This window comes from Petaurus breviceps, unplaced genomic scaffold (genome assembly GCF_028583685.1).
Source record: "Petaurus breviceps papuanus isolate PSGF00001 unplaced genomic scaffold, PetGlider_PUasm1.0 90650, whole genome shotgun sequence".
Taxonomy (NCBI): domain Eukaryota; kingdom Metazoa; phylum Chordata; class Mammalia; order Diprotodontia; family Petauridae; genus Petaurus; species Petaurus breviceps.
This window is the reverse complement of record NW_027187299.1, coordinates 8616083-8639535: the sequence shown is the minus strand read 5'-3', so window position 1 is coordinate 8639535 and position 23453 is coordinate 8616083. Positions and strand designations below refer to the sequence as shown.

The window sequence follows — 23453 nt, the reverse complement described above, 5'->3', positions numbered from 1 at the left end:
CTAGTTTTCCCCCATTAGGTTATATTACCATGGTCTAATTCCTAAGACTATTCTTCATGCTTTGTTTTGTGAAGCAGTGGATTTGTGCATCATCCATCCTCCTCCATGAGATCTTACAAATGCATTTATTCTCTCTCGTGTTGCCTGTGACTTCCATATTTTTCCATTTGACAAGATCAAGTAAACTGAGGTGGTTTCTAGGCTTTTTTGATTATCTTATGACTTTCCATTGGATAAACTTCATTAAGAAGTAATAATGGTTGACCAGCCTTGCTAAGTACTGAGAGACCTGTTACCAGTAGGCTGGTCACTTGGTGTTTACTTCTTTTTGTCCATGGCAAGCTAGGAGATAAAGTACTTCTACTTTATTACTAGTTAAAATTGCATTAATTTTTGTGACAACCATGTCATTCCGTTTACTCTTCTCGTAGTCAACTAAAATCCTTTAACTCTTTCCTTCTGTCTAGTTACTTCTATTCTATTCTGTAATTGTGTTGTTGCCTTGAAAGAAGGGTTTGCATGTGTGGTGGGGGGGGTATTAACCATGTTTGTATGAGATTAGTCATAAGTTAAAAAAATTCAACTTGTATATTAACAGATTCAAGAATACAACTCAACTTTTTACATGTATAACTGCCTCTTCCTATACCCCCCCACAATAATTATCAATTTACAAACATCCTCTGAAATCAAATTTTACTTGTCCTTACTTTTCCCCATAGGACATATGTGCATTTCTCTTCCCAAAGAGAAAACATACAAGAGTTTAATTTCATTCTTAATCTAATTATTTTGTTTGGATTTTTAACACACTGAATTCTAGTTTGCTTTCTTTGTGTTATACTATTATACTGTTATTCCTAAGTAAGGATTCAAACTTTCAAAGAGAAGGGAACAAATATTTGTTAAGTATCCAGTATATCCAGGCACTGTTAAGTGCTTTACAAATATTATCTCATTTGAGCCTAATCCCTTAGATACTCTTAATAGCTCTGAAGTAAGCTTATATAACGTGTCCTATGCCTGTGCCCTGTTCCTTAAGAAAAACACTCAAAGTAATTTATTGAAGCAAGTGTCCTACGCAGTCTCCCCCACCCACTTCTTGATAGATTTTTTTAAAAATTCCAAATACTAAGATTTTATTAAAAGCTTGGAAATATTTAAAACGATTTGAGCAAGAAAACTATTCTACTCGTTTTTGTTTGTCATAGTAGAGTGACTGATGAGGAATTAGCAGAACCAAGACCAGGGCTTTTCTGCCTCTGCCTCCTCAAATCTGGCAGACACAAAATGGGAGTTAGTGCAAGTATTGCAGATGGGTATAGTTTGCAATGAAGGTGCAACTTTTTTAGTACTGGATTGCTTAATTAAGTTCGTTTTGGAGTTAAGTGACCTAGACCTGGAAATACCATTTTAATAATTTCCTTAAAATTGAAGTAAACTGAAGTGAAGCAGGCTGTTGGAATTTTTAGGTTCTCAACAAACAACGTAAAAGTGTTACTATAAGCCATTGTGTTTTTACAGAAGTTCTTTCAGAGAAGATTATAACTCTATGTAAAATCTTTTTAGCATGCCTGTGAAATATGAAATGGGAGAGACTGAGTCATTGGCAAAGTAAAAGCTGCACAAATTAATTCAGATTCTTTATCTAATTGGGTATATTGCCTCTCTTGTGAATTTTAGAGTCTATGTATTACATGGACCAATGAGTTTATTACCTTAATATTCTCAAGATAGTTCCTTCAGGTCCAAATTGAATTAAAAATGAATTCAAATGGATGACTTGTAAAACAGTACAACAAAAATGCACCAAAACTTCGGGTATAACATTAAGTAGAATTGAGGTGATGGGTTAAAAATTTCACAAATATAGAAAGTAACAGAACAAAAGTAATGTCAGAAAATGGCTAGGTTGTACTAAGAAAAAGGTCACAAATTAACATTGCTGTTGAACACTGCCAGGGTTAGCTTTTATTTAGAACAATCCAAAACTGTGAAAGATTTACAATAGTTAACTGGAATTGCCTATAATTTTGTAATCCACTTCAGTTTCCTGTTGGTAATGTTAGCCTCAGAATGAGATGGGGGGATCCTGTTCACATGTCACTTAGTAGGTCAGATGATAATTTATTTTTGTGATAATGAATGGATTTGATGTTCTCCGTTTGTTGGTTAGCTCTAGTAGCCTTTTTGTTTCTACTAGATTTCAAATCTTGCCTCTCCTATGTCCCCTTATGTTTTGTCAAAGGGAGGTAGAGAAAAATGCAGCTTGGTCAAACAGTGACTTGAAAGAAAAAAGCAAAACCCCTACTCTTTTAAAGGCAAAAGGGAAATCTGACATGAATGTTTTAGAAAGTTAAAGAATGACAACTTGCATGGGTGGGAGATAGAAAAGAGTGAAATGGATGAAACAAAGCCCAATATAGATGACTTTCAGGCTGAAAAAATTGGTAATCTTTCAAGGCAATTAGCAGAACATGTTGTTATCCAGGAAAGAAATCTATTATGGCGGTTTTAAAAAAAAAAAATTGTGAAAGAGAAGATGGCTGCTTAACTTTTCTTTTTATGCCCTTTCTGAACTACAAATCTAAATTCATTTGTATTGGCAAATAAATAGGCATATTTTTCACTTATTAATTTGCCTTCTAAAAAGTGTTTCTTTCACAAACTCTTGCTTGCTCTAACGAATAAAGATGATCCCCATGAGAAAGTAAAGAGGAAACATGAAAAAAGGACTTTTAAAAAATTGAAATTGTGGTAGTTTGGGAAAAATGCTTGGCAAATGTTTAAATACAGTGCCTGTTATGTACAAGAGACAAGATCCTGAGTAATCTCTTAAAAATATTCACTTGGTGTGATTTTATACATGTTTAGGATTTTTGAAGTGAAATCCTTTTATTGAAAGTACTTAAGATTATGTAATACAAGAACAGGTGTTCTGGTCAAAGCTTAATTTTCTTTGATGTGGTGAAAGTATATATATGTGTAAAATGTCTTCATAATTAATTTTCTATTGCAGTGCATAATGGAGGGATGGGTTAAGAGAGCTGATTTTCTCTCTTCCATCTAGCATTTAATAATGTAACCGGATAGGTTGTTTGTTATTAACTTTTACAATATGCCATAAATATAATGGCACATATTACTAATAGGTTATATATAGCCAGATAATATTTGCATAATGATACTAGAGCACAGTGTGTGCTTCTGAAAATAGTATGCCAGAGAATGGATGCCCTCTGCTTTTTGAAGCACTGAAGTCACTCCAGGAGAAGTGGATCAGTTTGTTTTACTGATAGCAGTTTTGCAAACTTTTCCAAACTTAGGTGAATTAACATTTAAATTTTTTCTTCCTTTGCCTTTTTAGCACATTTAAGGCCTCTGGGATTCAGAGCCTGGGGTTAGTTGTCTTTCATTTAGACTTAATTTTTTTTCTCTTGTAACTTAGTTGATTGGGGTAACTAGGCTATCCATTGGATAGAATGCTAGATCTGGACTCAGGAAGACCTGAATTCAAATTTGACCTCAGATAGTTTAGTAGCTGTGTGACCTATGCAAATCACTTAACCTCTGCTTGCCTCTACCTTCCAGAGTTGTGAGAATCAAACAAGACGGTAATTGTAAAGGATTTAGCACAGTGGCTGGCATATAGTAAGCGCTATATAAATATTAGCTGTTATTATTATTTGCTGTTATTACTGATTCTTCCCATTATTAGTATGTTGAACTAATCCATTGTCTTAATGGCTGTTTATGTATACATAATCTATAGAATATAATGTCTAGATAAGAAGACTGGATTTGAATCTTTCCCCAGGTGTTTGCTGGCTCTGTTTGTGACTGTGGGCCATTTGCTTATTAGCCTTTCTTATTCTCAGTATCCTAATCTGTAGAAAAAGCCTTAAAAGGTGGTTTCTGGGATAAAATGAGATAATGGATATAAAGTTCTTTGCACACCATAAAGATTTATATAAATGGCAGCTGCTATACTCTTATCATTTGTAGTGTGTACTTGTTGATATCATTGTGGGGAACTCACGGATTAAGAAACTTCCTCTACCATGGGAACTTGGTAATTGTTTTAAAGAGCATTTAAAGAGTTGCCCCAGGTATTCACAGCATATTATCAGAATATGGATTTGAATGCAACTGATGCTTATTCTGAGGCCGGATCTCCATATACTGTGTCACTAATTGTACTTTTCTAGATCTTTATTCAAGGAGTATAGCATTACCGTAGTAATTTTGTCATTCATCACAGAGTTTAAAATTCTGTCATCTGTGAACCCAGTGAATTAAGTATTAGGCGGCAATATTTTTCCCACTTTGAAGACTGGAGTAAGAAACTTAGAAAAATTTTTATTCTTTCCATTGAGTTAGTGGGGAAACTGCCTTTTGATTTATATACTTTAGTGCCCTTCCTGTTGATTTGTTGCAAACCCTCCCCCTACCTTCTTGAGTAGTTTTTTTCCAGAGGATCTGTAAAAAGTCATGCATAATATATGTCTATATATTTTAAAGTTTATATCAGTGAAACACAAAGCAGAATCATACAAAATTTTTTTAAAAAAATTTTTATAGGAAGCCATTGAATCTTTCAAAGAAGCCTTGAAACAGAAAGCTGATTTTATTGATGCCTATAAAAGTCTTGGTCAGGCCTACAGGTGAGTGAAAGTAACTGGATATTTTTTGAGAGTGGGGCTGATTTGAATGCCACCCAAAACGACAGTAATATTTTAAAGAAGCTTTTAATATTGGATTGGAGTAAGAAGCCCTGGTTAGTGGGATGTACCTTTTTTTTCCATTTATTAGAAAACCGAAGACTTTCCTGAGTCTAGTGCCTGCAAAAGGGGCCTAAAAAGCAAAATTAATTGCAAAAAATATATATATTTTAGATACTTTACTGTGGAGTCTGTTTAGTACTGCGAATATATGCCTAACGTTGCTAAATATAAACAGTGGTTAAGGATTTTTAGATGAGTTAGCAAACCATGCTGTCGAAAATGCACCTAAACCAGATTCTGGAATCTGGGGAAGTAAAAGAACAAGAGAAAAAGAATTAAAAAAAAAAAGAGGACAGAGAGTCAAATCAAACAAACAAAAAGAAAACATTATTACAAATGATTATGATAGCAGAAATTCCTAGAACAAAGAAAAAATATGCAGAAAGAATGTGACCTTGTAAATTTAAAATCAACCTTAAAAAAGTAGCAAAGTTTCTTCTAAATTATTCTCCATTAGTAATAGTAAAATAGTAGACTGTCCTTCTCCATGGTATTTCAAGTGTTCTGTACAAAGCTGCTTATTCTTTTGTTTTTTTAGATTGCTAGAGTTTAATAAATGGGAGGGGGGAATCTGTCATGATAATGCATGAAACATATTTAGTTAAATAAAAAAAATTGTTATATAAAAAATTAGATCTGTCATTCTAAATTACATAGGTGTATGAATGTGTTAAAGGGAGGTAACACAATCCAATCTTTTTCTCATATAGCCATTTTTTAATTAGACTAAATTCTCTGTTTCATGCATTATTAGCATGACAGATTCTGCTGTTTATTAGATTCTGGTAGTATCTTTTTAAAAAAAAAGAAAAACCCCAAGCAGTTTTGTATGAAATAGCGAAATGCCTAAGATAAAGGCAGCCCACTATTTTATTGACAGCATAACTCAACTGAAACTGTTTTCTCCAAGGTCACCAAAATTCTATTAACTGCTTAATCAGATAGGGTTTTCCCCCTGCCCCCCACAGTCCTTAGCCTTCTTAACCCCTCTACAGCGTTTGACACCATTGACTAGCATCTTCTGATAAATAACTCTTGTCTTCCTCTGTTTGACACTGCTCTCTCCTGGTCTTTCTCCTACTTCCTGGGATGCTTCTTTTCAGTTTCCTTTGCTAGGTCATCAGCCTTTCCTCATGCTCTGCTCAAGGGCCCTGTCCTGGGCCATTTCTTATTTATTTTTCTTCAAAGCATTTTTCATTGATATTTTCATTTTCTATCACCTGCATTTTCTACCATGTTCTTCCTTTCCACCTTTCCTAGAGAGTTATTCCTTAAAAGCAAGTAGGAAGAAAAGAAAGAAAACAATTTCAACAGCACTGAACAACATGTCAAAAAAACCTGTGGTATTCCATACCCATAGTCCCCAACTTGTGCAAAAAAGTTTGGAGGAGGTATTATCTCATACCTCTTTTGGGGAGCCACACTTGGTCATCATAATTTCATAGCATTTAGCACCCTCTGCCAGCAGGAAGAACATCACTTCCTATACTCCTTCTTGATGGGAAGCAGAAAGAGCCATAGGTCAAGGCTGGTAGGTCATAGGTCAGCTCTGTGTATATATAGGAAGAAACCATGTCCATTTTGTAATTTCTTTTTTTTTTTTAAGCAATAGGGGTCAAGTAACTTGCTCAAGGTTACATGGCCAGTTATTTCTGGGTGTGGTGCTAAGCATCTGAGCCCAGAGTTGATACCCAGATCATCCCGACACTGGAGCCAGTGCTCTTACTTGCTGAGCCACCTGGCTGCCCCTCCATTTTGTAATTTCGATTCCTTTATCCTCACCCTTCTCAACTCTACCCTGCTCAAGTACTACTCTGACACCATCCAGTCCCTCCACTGTGCTCTCTGAAATTTCTTTTCCATAATGAACAAAGCTCCCCTTTATCTTGGACTTCTTTCTCTCACACTCTTTCCATATACTAGCTCCCCCTGAGACCTGGCTTCTTCTGAACCATATCCCACAGGCATTACTATCATGGCCTGTGGATATACATTAAGGACCTTTGAACCTTTCTGTCCACTCTGAAGCTAGACTTTTACATGTTGTCTTCCTCAGAGTGTAAGCTGCTTGAGGTCAGGGACTGTTTTATTCAGTCTGTTTCCTTGGCACTTAGCATAGTGCCTGAGACATAGTAGTCATTGTTTAAATGCTTATGCAACTGTGAATTAAATGTTGAGTAGGTAGTTGGAATATGAGACAGGAGTTGAAAAGAAATTAGGATTATATAAATCTGAGAGGTGATAATTAAAACTGAGAGTAGGGGTGGCTAGGTGGCACAGTGAATAGAGCACCGGCCATGGAGTCAGGAGGACCTCAGTTCAAATCCAGCCTCAGACACTTAACACAAAAACTAGCCATGTGACCTTGGGCAAGTCACTTAACCCCAATTGCCCTCCAAAAAGCAAAAAAAATTAAAAAGAGAGAGAGAGAGAAACTAGGAGAGTTGAGATCATAAAAGGAGAGATTATATATAGAGAGGAGAGGTCCCAGGATGGAGCCTCGAGTGATATGTACTTTTAGTGAGTTGGAAGAGGAGGCTCCAGCCTAGGACACTGAGGGTGCCTCAGACAGGTAAGAGAAAAACCAAGAGAGAGAAATGCCACGAAAGCCAAAGGAGCAGAGAATGCCCAGGAGCAGAGTGGTCAGCAGCATCAGAAGCTTCAGAGAGGTCAAGGAAGATAATAATTGAGAAAAGGCCGGTAGATTTAGCAGTCCAGAGAACTTTGTAGAGAGCAGTTTTAATTGAGTGGTGGAGCTGAAGCTAGATTGCAGGGGGTTGAGAAATGAATGTGAGACAAGGAAGTAGACATAGTAAGTATAAACAATTCTTTTCCATCATCTCATCCCCTCTTTACATACTATACATAGAATGAGTCGCAGCATGAATATATTAGTGAATACCGTATTTGCAGCCAGAATGCCCATGCTCAAACTACTTTCTAGCCAGAATGCTTTGGTCACTTTATATCTCTGAATTTTGGGTCCCTAGACTGTAAAATAGGATCAGTAATTCCAGTTCTCTGTACCTATTGTAGTAATCTTAAAATTCTGTAATTCTACAAAGAATGTTTTTTAAACAAAGGAAAGTACCGTCTTTTCCAGATCAGGGGTTCTTAGCCTAGGATATGTGAACTTGCATGTTTGTTTTTTTAGTATTTTGGTAGCTATTTCAATATATTTGGGGGGGGGTGTATGTATACATATATATGTATATGTACATACATACACATATACATATATACACATATGAAACTATACACATATATGAAGCTATCTATAGGTAGATAGTTGCATTTATATTCTACTATGATTGGTTTCCCTTGAAATCCTACATATTTTATTGTTCTGAGAAGGGTTCCATAGGTTTCTTCAGATTGTCAAAGGGCTCCATGTCACAAAAAAGATTAAGATTCCCTAATTTAGATGCAAATTTGTTTTCTTGGAGCAGAATCACTTTATGAGTCAAGGTGATTACCTTACTCACATTATTTGTAAGGTGAAATTTATCTCTAGAGTTCAATCAACCTCAGACATTTTTATTTTGTTATAACATTTGGGTAGGATTTGGTGATAGATAATTAAGTCAGAATTCATACAGGTTGTCAGTGTAGTCATTAGCCTGGGCTAGAATAGAAACTAATAAGCACATAATAAATTTGATTAGAATTAAATTAAAGTCGATTTTGCATGTCAACTAATTATATCTATGCCCTGTTCTTAAACTATTGTGTGACACACCTAGAGAACTGGGCAACTTTGAAGCAGCCACTGAAAGCTTTCAAAGGGCCCTGCTGCTCAACCAGAATCATGTACAGACCTTACAGCTCCGAGGGATGATGCTTTATCACCATGGCAGCTTACAGGAAGCCCTAAAGAATTTCAAGGTGAGCACTGTGGATGAAATTCTTAGAATGTAAGGTGGTTGTTTTTTCTATGCCTCCAGTAAAATGAGTGTAGTGAGTATCACATGGTTCGATGGAAAAGAATGTTGGATTTGGAGTCAGGGTCAGGGTTTGAATCCTGCCTCTGTCACATACTACCTATGTGGATGGGGGCAAGTTATCTAGCCTCTCTGGACCTCAGTTTGCTCATCTATATAATGAAGAGGGTGGACTACACATCCTCTAAGGTCCCTTCCTGCTTTGAATCTATGCTCCTAAAATCCTATGGTGCATATAGTACAGAGGCTAATTTACAAAGCATTTGATCTGGTTTAGCCTAGAATGGATATTTGGTAACTGAGTTAAAGGTATCTTCTGAATAAAAAGTTTGCATGTTGTTTTAATACAGACAGATTATATGATTCTATTTTAATTCCCCAGAGGTGCCTACAACTAGAGCCATATAATGAAGTGTGCCAGTATATGAAAGGACTCAGCCACGTGGCAATGGGACACTTCTATGAAGGAATAAAAGCACAAACTAAAGTCATGCTCAATGACCCTCTCCCAGGCCAGAAGGCTAGCCCAGAGTATCTGAAAGTGAAATACCTCCGAGGTAAGGCTGAAATGACCAAAACCAGACCTACTTCCCATCTCTTACCCCTTTGGAACTCTATTAATTCAACTCACCAGTCATTTATCATACATTATGTGCAAGGCACTGGAGAAATAAAGACAAAAATGAAACAATCCCTATCCTTAAGGAACATACTTGGGCAAAAACTGTAACAGTCATATCGTATCTTCATTTCCTTTGAGATCTGTATCACCTTCTAAAAATAGGTTGGATAAGAGTGGTAAGAAAAGGAATCCTTTGCATGTAAAGGATTGGGCCAATATTTTGTGAATTATTGGTCTTTCTCAGAGAAAGCATCATGTGGCTTTAAGAGAATAAGTAATGAATATTTTGCTTTGGTAAAAGAGGAAAACAAAATTCAATGAGCTATCCCCCACTATTTTTCTTTTTCTCTCTCCCTTGTGCTGCCCTCTATAGAGATGGCTACCATTAAATACAAATAAGCATATATAGGTAAAATTATTCTGTACAAACTTCTATTTATCAGTTCTTTCTCTGGATGCAGATAGCATTTTTCTTCATACGTCCTTTATAGTTAATTTGAGTACTTACAGTAGACAAAATAATTTGAGTATAGAACAGTATTATTGTATACAATATTCTCTTGGTTCTGCTCATTTTGTTCTTCATTATTTTGTGCAAGTCTTTCCATGTTTTTCTAAAAGTCATTGAGTTTCTGAAATAACTCACTATTTAGCAAAAATTGCTGGGAAAACTGGAAAATAATATGGCAGAAACTAGGCATAGATCAACATCTTACACCATATACCAAGATAAAGTCAAAATAGGTACATGATTTAGATATAAAGACTGATACTATAAGCAAATTAGGAAAGCAGGAAATAGTTTACCTGTCAGATTTATGGAGAACGAAAGAATTCATGACCAAACAAAAGATAGAGAACATTATAAAATGCAAAATGGATAATTTTGATTCATTAAATTGAAAAGTTTTTGCACGAACAAAGCCAATGCTACCAAGACTAGAAGGGAAGCAGAAAGCTGGGAAAGAATTTTTACAACCAGTGTCTCTGATAAAGGTCTCATTTCTGAAATATATAGAGAACTGAGTCAAATTTATAAGAATACAAGTCATTCCCCAGTTGATAAATGGTCAAAGGATATGAACAGGCAGTTTTCAGATGAAGAAATTAGCTATCTATAGTCATTTGAAAAAATGCTCTAAATCACAATTGATTAGAGAAATGCAAGTCAAAACAACCCTGAGGTACCACATACCTATCAGAATAGTTAACATGACAAAGCAGGAAAATGATAAATATTGGAGAAGATGTGGGAAAATTGGAACACTAATGCATTGTTGGTGGAGTTGTGAACTGATGCATCCATTCTGGAGAACAATTTGGAACGATGCCCAAAGGGCTATAAAACTACATTCCCTTTGACCCAGCAATACCACTTCTAGGTCTGTATCCCAAAGAGATCATAAAAATGGGAAAAGGACCCACATGTACAAAAATATTTATAGCAGCTCTTTTAGTGGTGGCCAAGAGTTGGAAACTGAGGGGATGCCTATCAGTTGGGGAATGGTTGAACATTTCCATAAGAAATGATGAGCTGGTGAACTTCAGAAAAACCTGAGAAGACTTACATGAATTGCTGCTAAGTGAAGTGAGCAGAACCAGGAGAACATTGTACACAGTAACAGCAACACTGTGTGAGGAATAACTTTGATAGACTTAGCTCTTCTCAGCAATGCAAGGATCTAAGACAACTCCAAAAAACTCTTGATGGAACATGCTATCCATATCCAGAAAAAGACCCATGGAGTCTGAATGCAGATTGAAGCATATCATTTGCACTCTTTTTTTTTTAATTTCTTATGGTTTCTCCCATTGGTTCTAATTCTTCTTTACCACATAACTAATGTGAAAATATGTTCATATGAATGTGTATGTATAGCCTAAGTCAGATTGTACACCATCTTGGGGAGGGGAGAGAGAAATGAGGGGGAGGAAATTTAGAACTCAAAATCTTATGGAAGTGAATGTTGAAAACTAAAAATAATTTTAAAAATTCTAAAAAATAAGTATGCATTTAAGAAAAAAAAAGTCATTAAGCTCATCATTTCTTAACATACAGTAGTATTCCCTATAGAGTTGAAATCATGTCTTCCATTTCACCTCATTTTTATTCCTCTGTCCTAGGTTAGTTTCCATATTGTCTGGCTTAGGGATTGAGTTGGCATTTTTCGTCTATAACCTTTTTATATGAGGCAGTTAGGTGGTGTAGTAGAATACTCAACTTGAAGTCAAGTAAGCCTGAGTTCATATCCTGCCTCAGATGCTAATTTAGCTATGTGATTCTGGACAAATTATTTGATAATTTGCATTTTCTTATCGTCAATATAGGGATGATAGTAATCTCTGCTCCACAGGGTTGTGCTGACCAAGTGAGATTACATAGATCAAGAGCTTTGGAGACTTCAAATTTCTATGGAAATGGTAGCTATTGTGATGAATGAAGATGATGATGATAAAACTCTGGTTCCATGATGTCATCTTCTTCAGGACAAATACGCACCTTCTGCAGTCATCTAAAACCTTTTTGGCTCTAGAATTGAGAAAATCCTATCTTTGCTATTAGGCATGTAAGATTAGGTGAATTTAATCTAAGCTGACCTAGATTCTTTTGACCTTTTTTTAGCTTAGCACCTGAAGTCAGTGTTGTTTCATGCTTTATTATCATTTAATCACAGTGATTTACTAAATTTAGAGTAGTGCCCATTTAAAATTCCTGAATAGATTAAATAACAGTTGGCTGACGAGAAGATCATATATCATGGCACTTAGCCATGGGGAAAATTACTGTTGGCACTGTGTTTGAGTAGGTCAAACATTTCTCCTTTTCTACAGAGTACTCTCGATATCTTCATGCACACCTCGATACCCCACTTACAGAGTATAATATTGATGTCGATTTGCCTGGAAGCTTCAAAGATCACTGGGCTAAAAATTTGCCCTTTCTCATAGAGGATTATGAAGAGCAGCCAGGGCTACAGCCCCATATCAAGTAAGTGATCGAACTGAACATGTTTTTTTAGGACATCAGTTCACTGCCCCGTACATGTACAACAACACTTTCTATACATGTTCCTTCAAGTTAACTTCACTTGAAGTTAATAGTACTGAAAATATTTTTAGCACAGCTAGTTGAAACTTGCTTAAGGATATCTTTTCTCCCTCTTGTTCCTGTGCTATATGCCATTTGCTTTAACTCCAAACTGAAATCCAAACTAAAAATACTCCTTTGTGGATGTGTGAGACCCTTAGAGACTTTAATTCCTTCAGAGCAATTTTTTAAAAAATGTTACCAATTCAAAGCTCATTCCCACAGAGAAAGGATATATACTGTCCTCCACCATCTCTCTTACAAACAGGAACAGTAGCTAAGACAGGTGACATAGGATCATAGTTTTATGTTATATGTTCAGTTTATCAAACCTATTGGTAAATGTGTATGTATTCAGCTCCATTATCACAAATGGGTTCTGTTGTGTGTTGAGGGATTATTTTATTTTGTCTTTGTCTCCTTAGCACCTAGTACAGTCTGTGTGTGTGTATATGTGTATGTGTGTGTGTGTGTGTTCATGCGTGTGTGGGGGGGGCACAGGGTAGCAAAAGTCTCAGTACAGTTTTAAAGCTTTCAACTATACTAAGACTTTTAGGACACCATTCATTAAAAAAAAAAAAAACTCATACAAATATGGCGTCTGATGTCCCTTCCTATTATATACATCTGTGACTCTATAACTTCCCTCTTTAATTGATTCATTTTTCACTGAATATGTTTAAGTGCAAAGAGATCAAAGTAGAGATTGTTCTGTAATATGTTTCTTCAGCATCGACTCAGCTGTAGACCCGACTTAGTTATTTTCCCAGAGGAGGAAGTGATCATTCCTTGGGTGGAATCGGATTTCCAAATGGCTGTTGTAAAAGCCCTTATCGTGTGTGTAATGTTTCTCCCAGAGATGTGTTGCCTCAGAATTTTGAGAGCTACAAACCTGATGTACAGGAGCTGATTTGTGTAGCAGATCGTTTGGGATCGCTGATGCAATATGAAACACCTGGTTTCCTGCCAAATAAGAGAATACATAGAGGTATGTTGGAAATCGGATCTGCAAAGGGAAACGATTTTTACCTGTTCTTTGTTGGGGTGACATTTTTAATTTAATGGAAACTCTTTACTAGATTGCAAGATAAATGGAGCATTATCTTTTTTAAAAAATAGCTTAACAGTTTATTGTTCCAAATTATGAATAATTTATGCATGAAATATTATACTATCTTATGCATGTGGAGGGCCCAGTGAGTGTTAAGCTTTATTGAATTCCCATACCAGAAGTAGATTATCAGATTTTGCATTTGATCAGGATAGAACTTTGTATAGATATTGCCACTAGATTGAGAGTGGGAATTGTCGGGGGAGTACAATACTTGTACATTTTGTCTGTAACTACTACCATTAGTTTGGATTATAGATCTAAGTAATTAATACTCCATAGGCATCTGTGCTGAGGCTGCTGTTGAAAGGAAGAGGAATCTGGCACTCTTGAAGCTCTAGTAACAAGCATAGAAGGGAGGAGGTCACTTTAGAGAAAACTCTCATTTCCATTTATGGATTTAAGTAGGGTTAACATAATGAGATGTTCTTGAGTCTTTTAATTCTTTTTTAAAAATATCTTAGAAGCTCTTTTCTTACTGGGAAAAATTACAGTAAGTCTGAAAATTGGTTCTTTCTCACTTGAACTCACCATACGTATCTTCTTGAATATTCTTTGCCCTTTAGCAATGGGTTTGGCTGCTTTAGAAGTCATGCAAGCTGTGCAGAGGACATGGGCCAACTCAAAAGTGCGAATGAATGGAAAAACTCGACTTATGCAGTGGAGAGATATGTTTGATATCGCAGTGAAATGGCGAAGGTAATGATCCAGGGCAGAGCTCTAAGCCTCATTTTGAAATGATGCTAGTTGTCATGAACTGAAGAATTGACTTGACCAAAACAAGGCATTGGATATTGTTTGGCTTAGTGCACACTACTTCAGACCTGGTCTCCCTGCTCTCCAAAATTATCACAAATCCTGTGTTAATATAGGTTCTGAATTGAAAAAATGAAAAAAACCCCATCTACCAATAAAATATGTCAGAGATTGCTTCTGCCATTGTCTTGAAGTGATTCTGACCGAGTCTTTGGAAAACATTTGCAAATGAAGTCTTTTATTGAGTTGTATCAGAATCCCCTTTAGAAAAAGAACACCTCTTAGTTGCACAAGTACTTGGGAGTGAATTTCAGTTCATAGGTTCCTCCTGTTCAAAATGTGCCGGATTAAACCAGCTGTAATTTGGGGGAATTCCTCTGAGATTCATTTTTATGAGAATAGTGACCCATTTGTTAAATTTCTGTTGTAGTATCCCAAGTTCAACATTCATATTCTGAGGTACAAATAAACGTTCAGCTTTTCTTTTAAATTCATTATATCTTGAACACTTTGCATATCTTTAAAAAAAAAACTTTTGATCATTTCTAGCTCTTATAAATTTTTTGATTTTAATAGGCTCTGTTTTGTAGGATTGCTGATCCAGACCAACCTGTACTATGGTTAGATCAAATGCCAGCTCGAAGTCTTAGTAGGGGCTTTAATAACCACATCAATCTAATCAGGTATGAAATTTTTGCCCATTCTTCTATCCTAAAAGGAGTTTTACCCTAATGAATTGATTATGGTAGATTATGGGTGATCCACTATTCATTTCCGTGTAGGTATGGAAACTCAAACCCTAACTGTGTTCCAGAAAGCACTCCATAACACTTATCCATTCCAACATAAACTTTTTTATTTCTCTGTAGTTGTCTAGGCCTGCACAAAGCAGCCTCTGATTCTTTGCAAGGTCCTATTTCCTAAATTTTTGGTAAAAATTAATACATCATTATTTTGCATCTTAAATGTTTTCTAATTCCAGAAATGAGACTGTTTACAAAACTACTTGACATTTGTAGTTGTTTATATTTAATAAAATGATATTTTTTATGCTTGAATATTTTCCATTCTCAGGAGATAAATTACTTGCCCCCTCATAATCTCTTGAGTTCTTCTTTTATGAAATAATTTGTGACCTTTATAGAGAATTTTTATGGTTTAAAAACTAAATTATGCTTGAAAGCAAAAAAGAATTGATATTGAAGTTTGAATTTAATTTTGTGCCTGTTAAGGCATCTGATACCTTGAAAATTGAAGGCCAGCGGGTTTGATGTCTAAGTATCATCTCAAGAAAGTAGTCCTCTTGACTCTTCTGTGTCCTCAAACTTTGGCTCACCTTGTTCACATTTAGGCAGGCCTTTGAGAAGTCATGAGATCTGCTGAGAACTTTGCTTATTACCTTGGTTCTCCTATTTGTTTATTGAGAAATGAGTCCATTTCCACAAACTTATTTAAGTTAGTTCTCATTAGAGCTCTTAAATGGCATTTTCATCTGTGCCAGTTTTGAACCCTGTTGTTTTTCTGAGTATTTCTCATTAAATAACTAATACATTTTATTTGAATCTTACAGGGGTCAAGTGATTAACATGAGATACCTGGAATATTTTGAGAAAATACTTCATTTTATCAAAGACAGGATTCTTGTCTATCATGGGTAATCCTTTCCTTTCCCCTTCTATGTTACTGAATCGCTTCTAATATATCTTATAATTTGGTAGTCAGATTTCCCTTGAGAAAAAAATGACATATTTATAAAGTCTTTTTGATTATCCCTCCCTCACAACAGCTTTGCAGGATATACTAAAAATTTCCCTGCTATTTCATGGAACTCTGCAAAATGTTCATCTTTAGGCTCTAGTCTTCTATTAACTTCCAAAAAGCAGTGTGACCTCTCTAACCCTGTTTTCCTATAAGAGCAGTATTTTCTTTGAATCTGTGCTGTACCTGGAGATTTAAGCCATAGTCTTCTATGTATCTAAATTCCTTCCCTCCCTCCCTCCTTTCCTTCCTTTTTTTCTTCCTTCATTCCCTTCTTCTTTCCTTTTATTCCTTCCTCCCTTCCTTTCTCCTTTTCTTTCTTCCTTCTTCCCTCCCTTCCTCCTTCCCTTCCTTCCTTCTCCCCTGATTTCCTTCTTCCCTTCCTTCTTTTCTCCTTCTCTCTCTGCCTCCCTCCCTTCATTCTCTTCTCATTTCCTTCTTTCCTCCTTCTCTCCCTGCCTCCCTCCTTCCTTCCCTTTCTTCCTTCCAAGTATTTATTAAGTACTTGCTGTTAGCCAGTCATTGTCTTCGTTTCTGGGTAGACAAAGACAAAAATGTAAGTTACTGCTTTCAAGGAGTTTATGTCCTATTGGGTGGAAATAACATGTACCCAGAAAAATAACAAAATACATGTATGTGTGTGTCTGTGTGTGCACATGTGCTCATGCATGTATAGATAGATTGATAGAGGATAATTTTTGGTGAGGAGGACACTGGCGTCGGTAAGAGAATCAGAAAATGCTTCTTGTGTTGGAAGAATTGGAACTGAGCTTTGAAGGAATCAAGGATTTTGGGTGGCCATAGTTCAGAGGGAGTACATGCCACATACGGTCTTTGCAAAGGAGTGGACATTGAAGGTAGAATGTTGTGTGCAGGAAATAATAAATAGGCCAGTTAGACTGAATCATAAGAGTGTGTGGGGGTGAGTAATATAAAAGAAGCATGGAACCTGATTGCAAAGGGCTTTAAAAGCCAAGGTGAGAAGTTTGTATATTATCCTAGAGGCAACAGGGCACCACTGGAGAGTCTTGTGCCAAAGGAATGTCAACATTAGACCCAGGCTTCAGGAATATCAACTTGGCAGCTGTCTGGATGGATTGAAAAGGGGAGAGACATGATGGGAAGCCTGTTGGAAAGAGGGGTATTGCTATAGTCCAGGTGGGAGATGATGAGGTCCTGAATGAGGGTGGTGGGGGCTGTGTGGATGGTGAGAAGGGGACAGATGAGACAGTGATTGTGGCAGTAGAGTTGACAAGACTTGGTGGCTGAGTGTATGCGAGGGGTGATAGGGAATGAGGGGTTTAGATGATGCTGAGATTTTGAACATGGGTAACAAAAAGAAGGGTGGTACTGCTAGCAGAAATAGGAAAGTTATGGTTTAAGGAGTGGGTTTGGGAGGAAAGATTATGAATTCTGTTTTGAATTGAGATGCCTGTGGGACATCTAGTGTGGAATGTAGAGGTGAGAGGAGAGATTAGGGTTCTGATATGTAGATCTGGGAATCATCTGCATAGAGATAATGGTTGACCCCATGTTACCTGATGAAATCATCAAGAGAGTGTAGAAAGAGGAAAAAAAAAAGATAACCCAGGATGGAATCCTGACATATATCCACACAAAGTAATTGAGACATACATATTTAATCCAGGAGCCTGAAAAAGAAGAGCCCAAATAGGTGGCCTGACAAGAACCAAGAGAGAGCAGTGTGACAAAACCCAGGGAGGAGAGTATCGAGGAGGAGGAGGAGGATGAATTGCAAAGCAGTATGGCTTCTGTGGCAGTGAGGTGGCACAGTTTATAGAGTACCAGGTTTGGGATCAAGAAGACTCATCTTCCTGAGCTCAAATCCAGCCTCAGACACTTACTAGCTGTGTATCCCTGGGCAAGTTGCTTAACCCTGTTTGCATCTGGTTCCTTATCTGTAAAATAAGCTCTAGAAGGAAATAGCAAATCACTCCACTATCTTTGCCAGGAAAACCCCGAATGGGATCTCAAAGAGTTGCATGGGACTGAAAAAAGTGACTGAATTGAACTGATGGCTTATATAGAGTAAACACAAGACTAGGAATAAGGAATTCTGAATTCTCTTTTTCCGCTCCTCCACTTGCTCAGGGACCTCATTATAAATAAAAATTATTTTATATCATTATAAAAGGGACCTTCTATAAAAGTGATTGTAAATTGCTATGCAAACATGAAATTTCATAGAAGCACCCAAGAAAATTACACTTTTGTTCTATAACTGAACTTAAAGTATAGTTTGTGAAAGAAAAAAATAGAAACAAAAACCTATATCCAGTTTTTATTTTCAGTAACAAAGATTTTATTTTCAGAAACAAAGATTTATGTTAGTTCACAAACAGACACTGTACGCACTACTGTTACTTTCAAGGCTGTCAGTTCAGTGGGGATAACTCATCCATTCTCTGCCTCATTTCTTACCTAGCTTTATCACTGAATGGGCATTGCCTCAGTCAAACTGATACTTATTAAAGGCCAAGATCTTCCACTGCATCCAGGGCCATCTCCAGTCATCTTGATCTATATCTTGCCACTGGACCCAGATGGTTCTAGAGGTGAAAGTGAGGCTGGTGACTTTGCACAGCCCTCCCTCACTTGAATCCAATTCACTTGCATGTCATGGCATCACCTCCATGATGTCATTGGTCTTCTTCAAGAAGGAAAGACAAACAACAACAACATTATTCATCCACTTAAGTTCACATCTGTTTCTCAAAGCCCATTAATTAACATCAAGTCCATTTCATGTTTCAGAAAATTCCTGTATAGCTTATCACTAACTTTTCATATTCTGAATAACTCATGACTAAGAAAAAGTTTCTTAAATTGAAAATGGAAAATTACTCTAAAATAGCTTGGTTAATTATTATATTTCTGCATTAACCTTAACTGCCACCTCTCTGTATTTTTAGTGCTAATAATCCCAAAGGACTGTTAGAAGTTCGAGAAGCTCTTGAAAAAGTACACAAAGTAGAAGATCTGCTTCCAATTATGAAGGTAAATTTGTCATGAACCTGATGCTTTTGGAAATGAAACTACTGACTAAAGAAGGAACTGCTAAATGCATAGTTTGCTTTGTTATGATTATGATTTTAATCAGTATAATTGTGAAATCATTTAATTATGGCCAGATCTTTTCCTTAAATCAAATGACATGTGCCATGAATATAAGATTAAGATGTCCTTAATTTATTTTATTTTCAGTGTAGGAGTGGTGGTTTTATGTGTGTGTTAATCTATTAAGTCATAATTTAGAGGGAACTGGGTGGTTCAGTTGCCAGAGTGATGGACTTGGAATCAGGAAGACCTGAGTTCAAATCCTCCCTCAGACACTGACTAGCTATGTGACTTCAGCCAAGTCACTTTACATCACGTGGCCTTGGTTCCCTAATCTTCAAAATGGGGATAATAATAGAACCTATCTCACAAGTTTCTAATAGGGTCTGAATAATAGAGCAATTTGCAAACTTAAAAGTGCTAGCTATTAGTGTTAATTTAAGACCAAAATGTATTATTTCATCATCACTCCTCTAACATATGACATGAATTTCCTAAACTTTATTCATTCTATGTTGTATAAGTATAAATAAGTTACTCTTATAGTATTAGTTAAATGATTAAGCTGAATAGTATAGTAAAAAAAAAAAAAAACTGCTGGATTAAGTGTCCAGAGACTAGAGTTCTAGTCTTAGTTTGGTTAATTAATTGGTTGATAAGCCACTTAACTTTGAAAAAAGTCATATTAACATCTCTGAACTTCTTTCTTTATCTGCTAAATTATTCCTCCCTTAAGTGATTTGTGGTGCATTTGATGATTAATGTATGTAAAAATTGTTTTGAAAGTGTAAGTTTCTGAATAAAAGATACGATTTAGTCTTTCAGGTTATTATTTAATGTGATAAAGCTTCTGAATTCTTTATTGTTAATTTTGGTCCTTATAGTTAGTTCATATGGAATATTTTAGTCACTTAGACTTGCCATAGAATTATGGCAGCAAATTCTTTGCTTTTGAGATATCAGATACCTTCATTATAAGAAGGAACATCTTTAAGTAGGAACAGACTTTAAAAGGAAGCAGATATTTTGTGAACATCTTTATTTTTAAAAGCAAAAGAGAAATTTGATGAAGAACATAGAACCTGTAAGCCAATCTGGTTACTTTTCAAGACTAGATACCAATAGCTGCTTATTTTGTTCATATCTCTTTGTTAATGTTGCCAATTAGACCATGGGGTGGTGGTGTCCTGTGAGAAGGGGACAGTTGTCAACATTTTGTGACTGGCTTCAGTACAAAGGGATCACGAATATGTGTGTTTTAAAAAGCACTTAACTTGACGTTTTAATTTTTTTTTTAATTTTCAAGAGTGAAATAAAGTGTTTAGATAGTAGAACATTGGAAATGTAAATATATGCTTTTTTTTAGGAGGTTTAGTACAACAAAAGAATTGGGTATAAAGTGCCTAATATGTGTAAGACATCAGTGATACCAAAGATAGATATAATACATACTTTCAAGGCATTCACAGTTGAATGGTCCAAAAATGGCATTTAAAGAGACATGGGTGAAGCCAGGGAGGGTGAAACATGAAAAAGAAGTCTCAGCATCATGCTCTGGGAAATTTGTAGAGGGAAGTTATCATGTTCAGCTGGAGAATGGAAGGTATCAGGGAAAATTCTGTGGTGGAAACAGCCCCTAATTTGTCTTTGAAGGAGGAGGTGTGGGGCTTCAGGAGACATATATAGGGATGGGGAGAGGGATAGAAAGATGTCTATTGTAGACATGGTAGATAGCATGAGGGGAGGCACAGGTGAGAATGAGAGGTGGAGAGTAGTATAAGTAGAACATCATGACTGTAACCAACAGGATGTGAAAGGGAATAGGCTGAGCAAAGACTGGAAAGAGGTTGGAGGCAGAGTTCAGAGAACCTTGAATTCAAGGATCAGGGGTTGTGATACTTTACTGGGGAAGGTCATGGGGAGCTACTGAAGGTTTTAAATAATTTTTTTAAAAGAACCTGATGTGATCAGAGGAGTGTTGCTGGGAAGATTACTTGGTCAGCGGTGTGAAGAATGGATTTAGAGAAGGATTAGACTGGAGACTGGAAGACCAGTTAAGAGGCTTCTACAGTAGTCCAGGCAAGAGGTAATAAAGGAACTAAACTAAGGAGGTTACAGTGGGAGCCTAAGTTAAGGATACACTTGAGCCCATTCCTTTTGCTTCATTTCATTTTACATTTTGTGCTGGTTAACCATGGTGAGATGTTTGTCTCTGCCTCAGTGCCAGACTTTTAACTTTTGTTATTTTCCTTGCCCAACTTAAGACTCTTAGAATCTTGCCTATTATCCTTCTAGTGCCTCCAGGAGTTTCCATTTTATTCTGTCTAATTCCACTAGAGGGTCGGAGCAAGCAACTTCTTAATTTGCTCTGTTAGATTCTTTTTATGCCCTGTCTTCCCTAGAAAGCCAGCAATTTGTTTTTGTTGCTTTTTGGAGGGGGGAGGGCAGGGTAATTGGGGTTAAGTGACTTGCCCAAGGTCATATGACTAGTAAGTGTTAAGTGTCTGAGGCTGGATTTGAACTCAGGTCCTCCTGACTCTAGGGCCAGTGCTGTACTCACTGTGCCACCTACCCTTCCCCCACCAAGCCAGCAATTTGAAACAACCAAGGTTGGACCTGCTTCTCTTTGAGGAGTAGAGACAAATGCAGTATCTTCATTTGTTTTCAATTCTTTTGTGAATGGTAAATGTTCATTACATTAATTTTTTTTAATTGACATCTGAAGTAATCTTCATTTATCACTGATAATTTGTTAAGATTTGCCTTAACATCTGTGAAATCTCCTTGTTTTTGTGGAATCTCCTTGTTTCATTTTTATGGTGATTTATTTATTGTTTTTACTGCCATCTATTGAGCTCTCTCAGGCAAATTCTGTGCCTTTTAGCATTTTATGCTAACAAGCATTATAAAAGAAAATAAAATTGAGGTCATCTATATCCTCAGGGGGCATTAATGGGATCATAAGCTAGGTTACTAACTTGACAGGTTTTTATTTTATAGTGCTTTATAAAAGATTTAAAGCTATAGCCAAACTAACAAAAAAATTGAGTGATTTTAGAAAGTATGGCATATATTTATTTAAATCGAAGGCCAGCATTTTATGCATGAATACCCATGGTAGACAAACAACAGAATTTTCAGCTTTCAATTGCAGTATAACCAGTAAAAAAATTAAATGATTCTATCCCTTCAGCATTGTTATTCTCACTGATCACTGATCAGCAGGTATGAAGTAGTTGTGGCATGTTCTTTGTCACAAATTAGGGTAGCTTATTTTTCATAACAGCCCAGATTATAATTAATAAGTTCTTAATAAAATTTATTCTCAGTCTATTGTGCAGTGAATACAAAATAACATGAAGTAATAGTGTGCTTGTCCCAACCTAAAGACTGAAAGTTTCATTTCATGGCATTTTAATTTTTTTACTTTAAAAATGTAATACAAATTAATAAAGTTAAGTTTATTAAATTAATTTATAATTTATTAATAAATAAATAAAATAGATTAATTAAAACAAATTAATACAAAGATGGCGGGACATTGGTTAGACATGGTATATGTGTAAGCCATCAGGTTGTCTTCAGTTTGGAAATGGTGATTGCATGCCAGTTAACCAGTCTGCAAGCATTATTAAGCACTTCCTATATGCCAAGGTCATCAGAGTTAGAAGGGCCTTTAGAAGCCATTTTCTTCACTTCTCTCATTTTTATAGATGATAAAGCTGAGTCCTAGAGAGGTTAAATGATTTACCTAAGGTGACATGAGTAATAAGTGGCAGAGCTTGGAATTTACTGTGAATCCTCAGACTCTGAATCCATTATTCTTTTTGGCTGTGCAATATTGACTTTATCTTAGGAATGACCGTTATTGCTCCTCAAGGCACATGGATGTGGGTGGCCATAAATAGAAATCCAAATGCATAGGAGAAAAATGAGAACTTACTCTGGTCATTAGGGTAGCTTTTTCCCCCCCTGGGCTATGTGTAGGTATAAGCTAAAAGTTAGATTTATAGAATCTAGGATCATTAGAATGAGCTGAAATTATCTGATATAACTGGAAAGAATCTTTAGTCTGGGCTACTAATTTAACATATGGGGTGGGGGGAGGGGGGGAAAGCATCCAGTAAGTGCTCATGATATGCCAGGTACTGGGCTAAAGACTTTAAAAATATTTTCTCATTTGATCCTCACAGCAACCCTTCAAGGAAGGTGCTTGTCATGATCTCCATTTCACAGTTGAGGAAACTGAGGCAGACAGAGAAGTGACTTGCCCAGGGTCACTCAGCTAGTAAGTGTCTGAGGCTGGATTTGAATT

General features: G+C 36.3%; 1 protein-coding gene across 5 annotated transcripts in view; it reads left to right on the top strand.

Annotated features, from left to right (window-relative positions):
* TTC13 (tetratricopeptide repeat domain 13) overlaps positions 1–23453 on the top strand; it is an 83358-nt gene that overhangs the window by 49771 nt on the left and 10134 nt on the right. For all 5 annotated transcript variants that reach the window (XM_069064905.1, XM_069064904.1, XM_069064903.1 and 2 more), the window contains exons 9-17: positions 4582–4664; positions 8528–8669; positions 9108–9282; positions 12180–12336; positions 13293–13423; positions 14113–14245; positions 14893–14985; positions 15873–15956; positions 18994–19078. In XM_069064905.1, the coding sequence (XP_068921006.1) occupies positions 4582–4664; positions 8528–8669; positions 9108–9282; positions 12180–12336; positions 13293–13423; positions 14113–14245; positions 14893–14985; positions 15873–15956; positions 18994–19078 (1083 nt within the window). The remainder of the gene's footprint in view (positions 1–4581; positions 4665–8527; positions 8670–9107; positions 9283–12179; positions 12337–13292; positions 13424–14112; positions 14246–14892; positions 14986–15872; positions 15957–18993; positions 19079–23453) is intronic.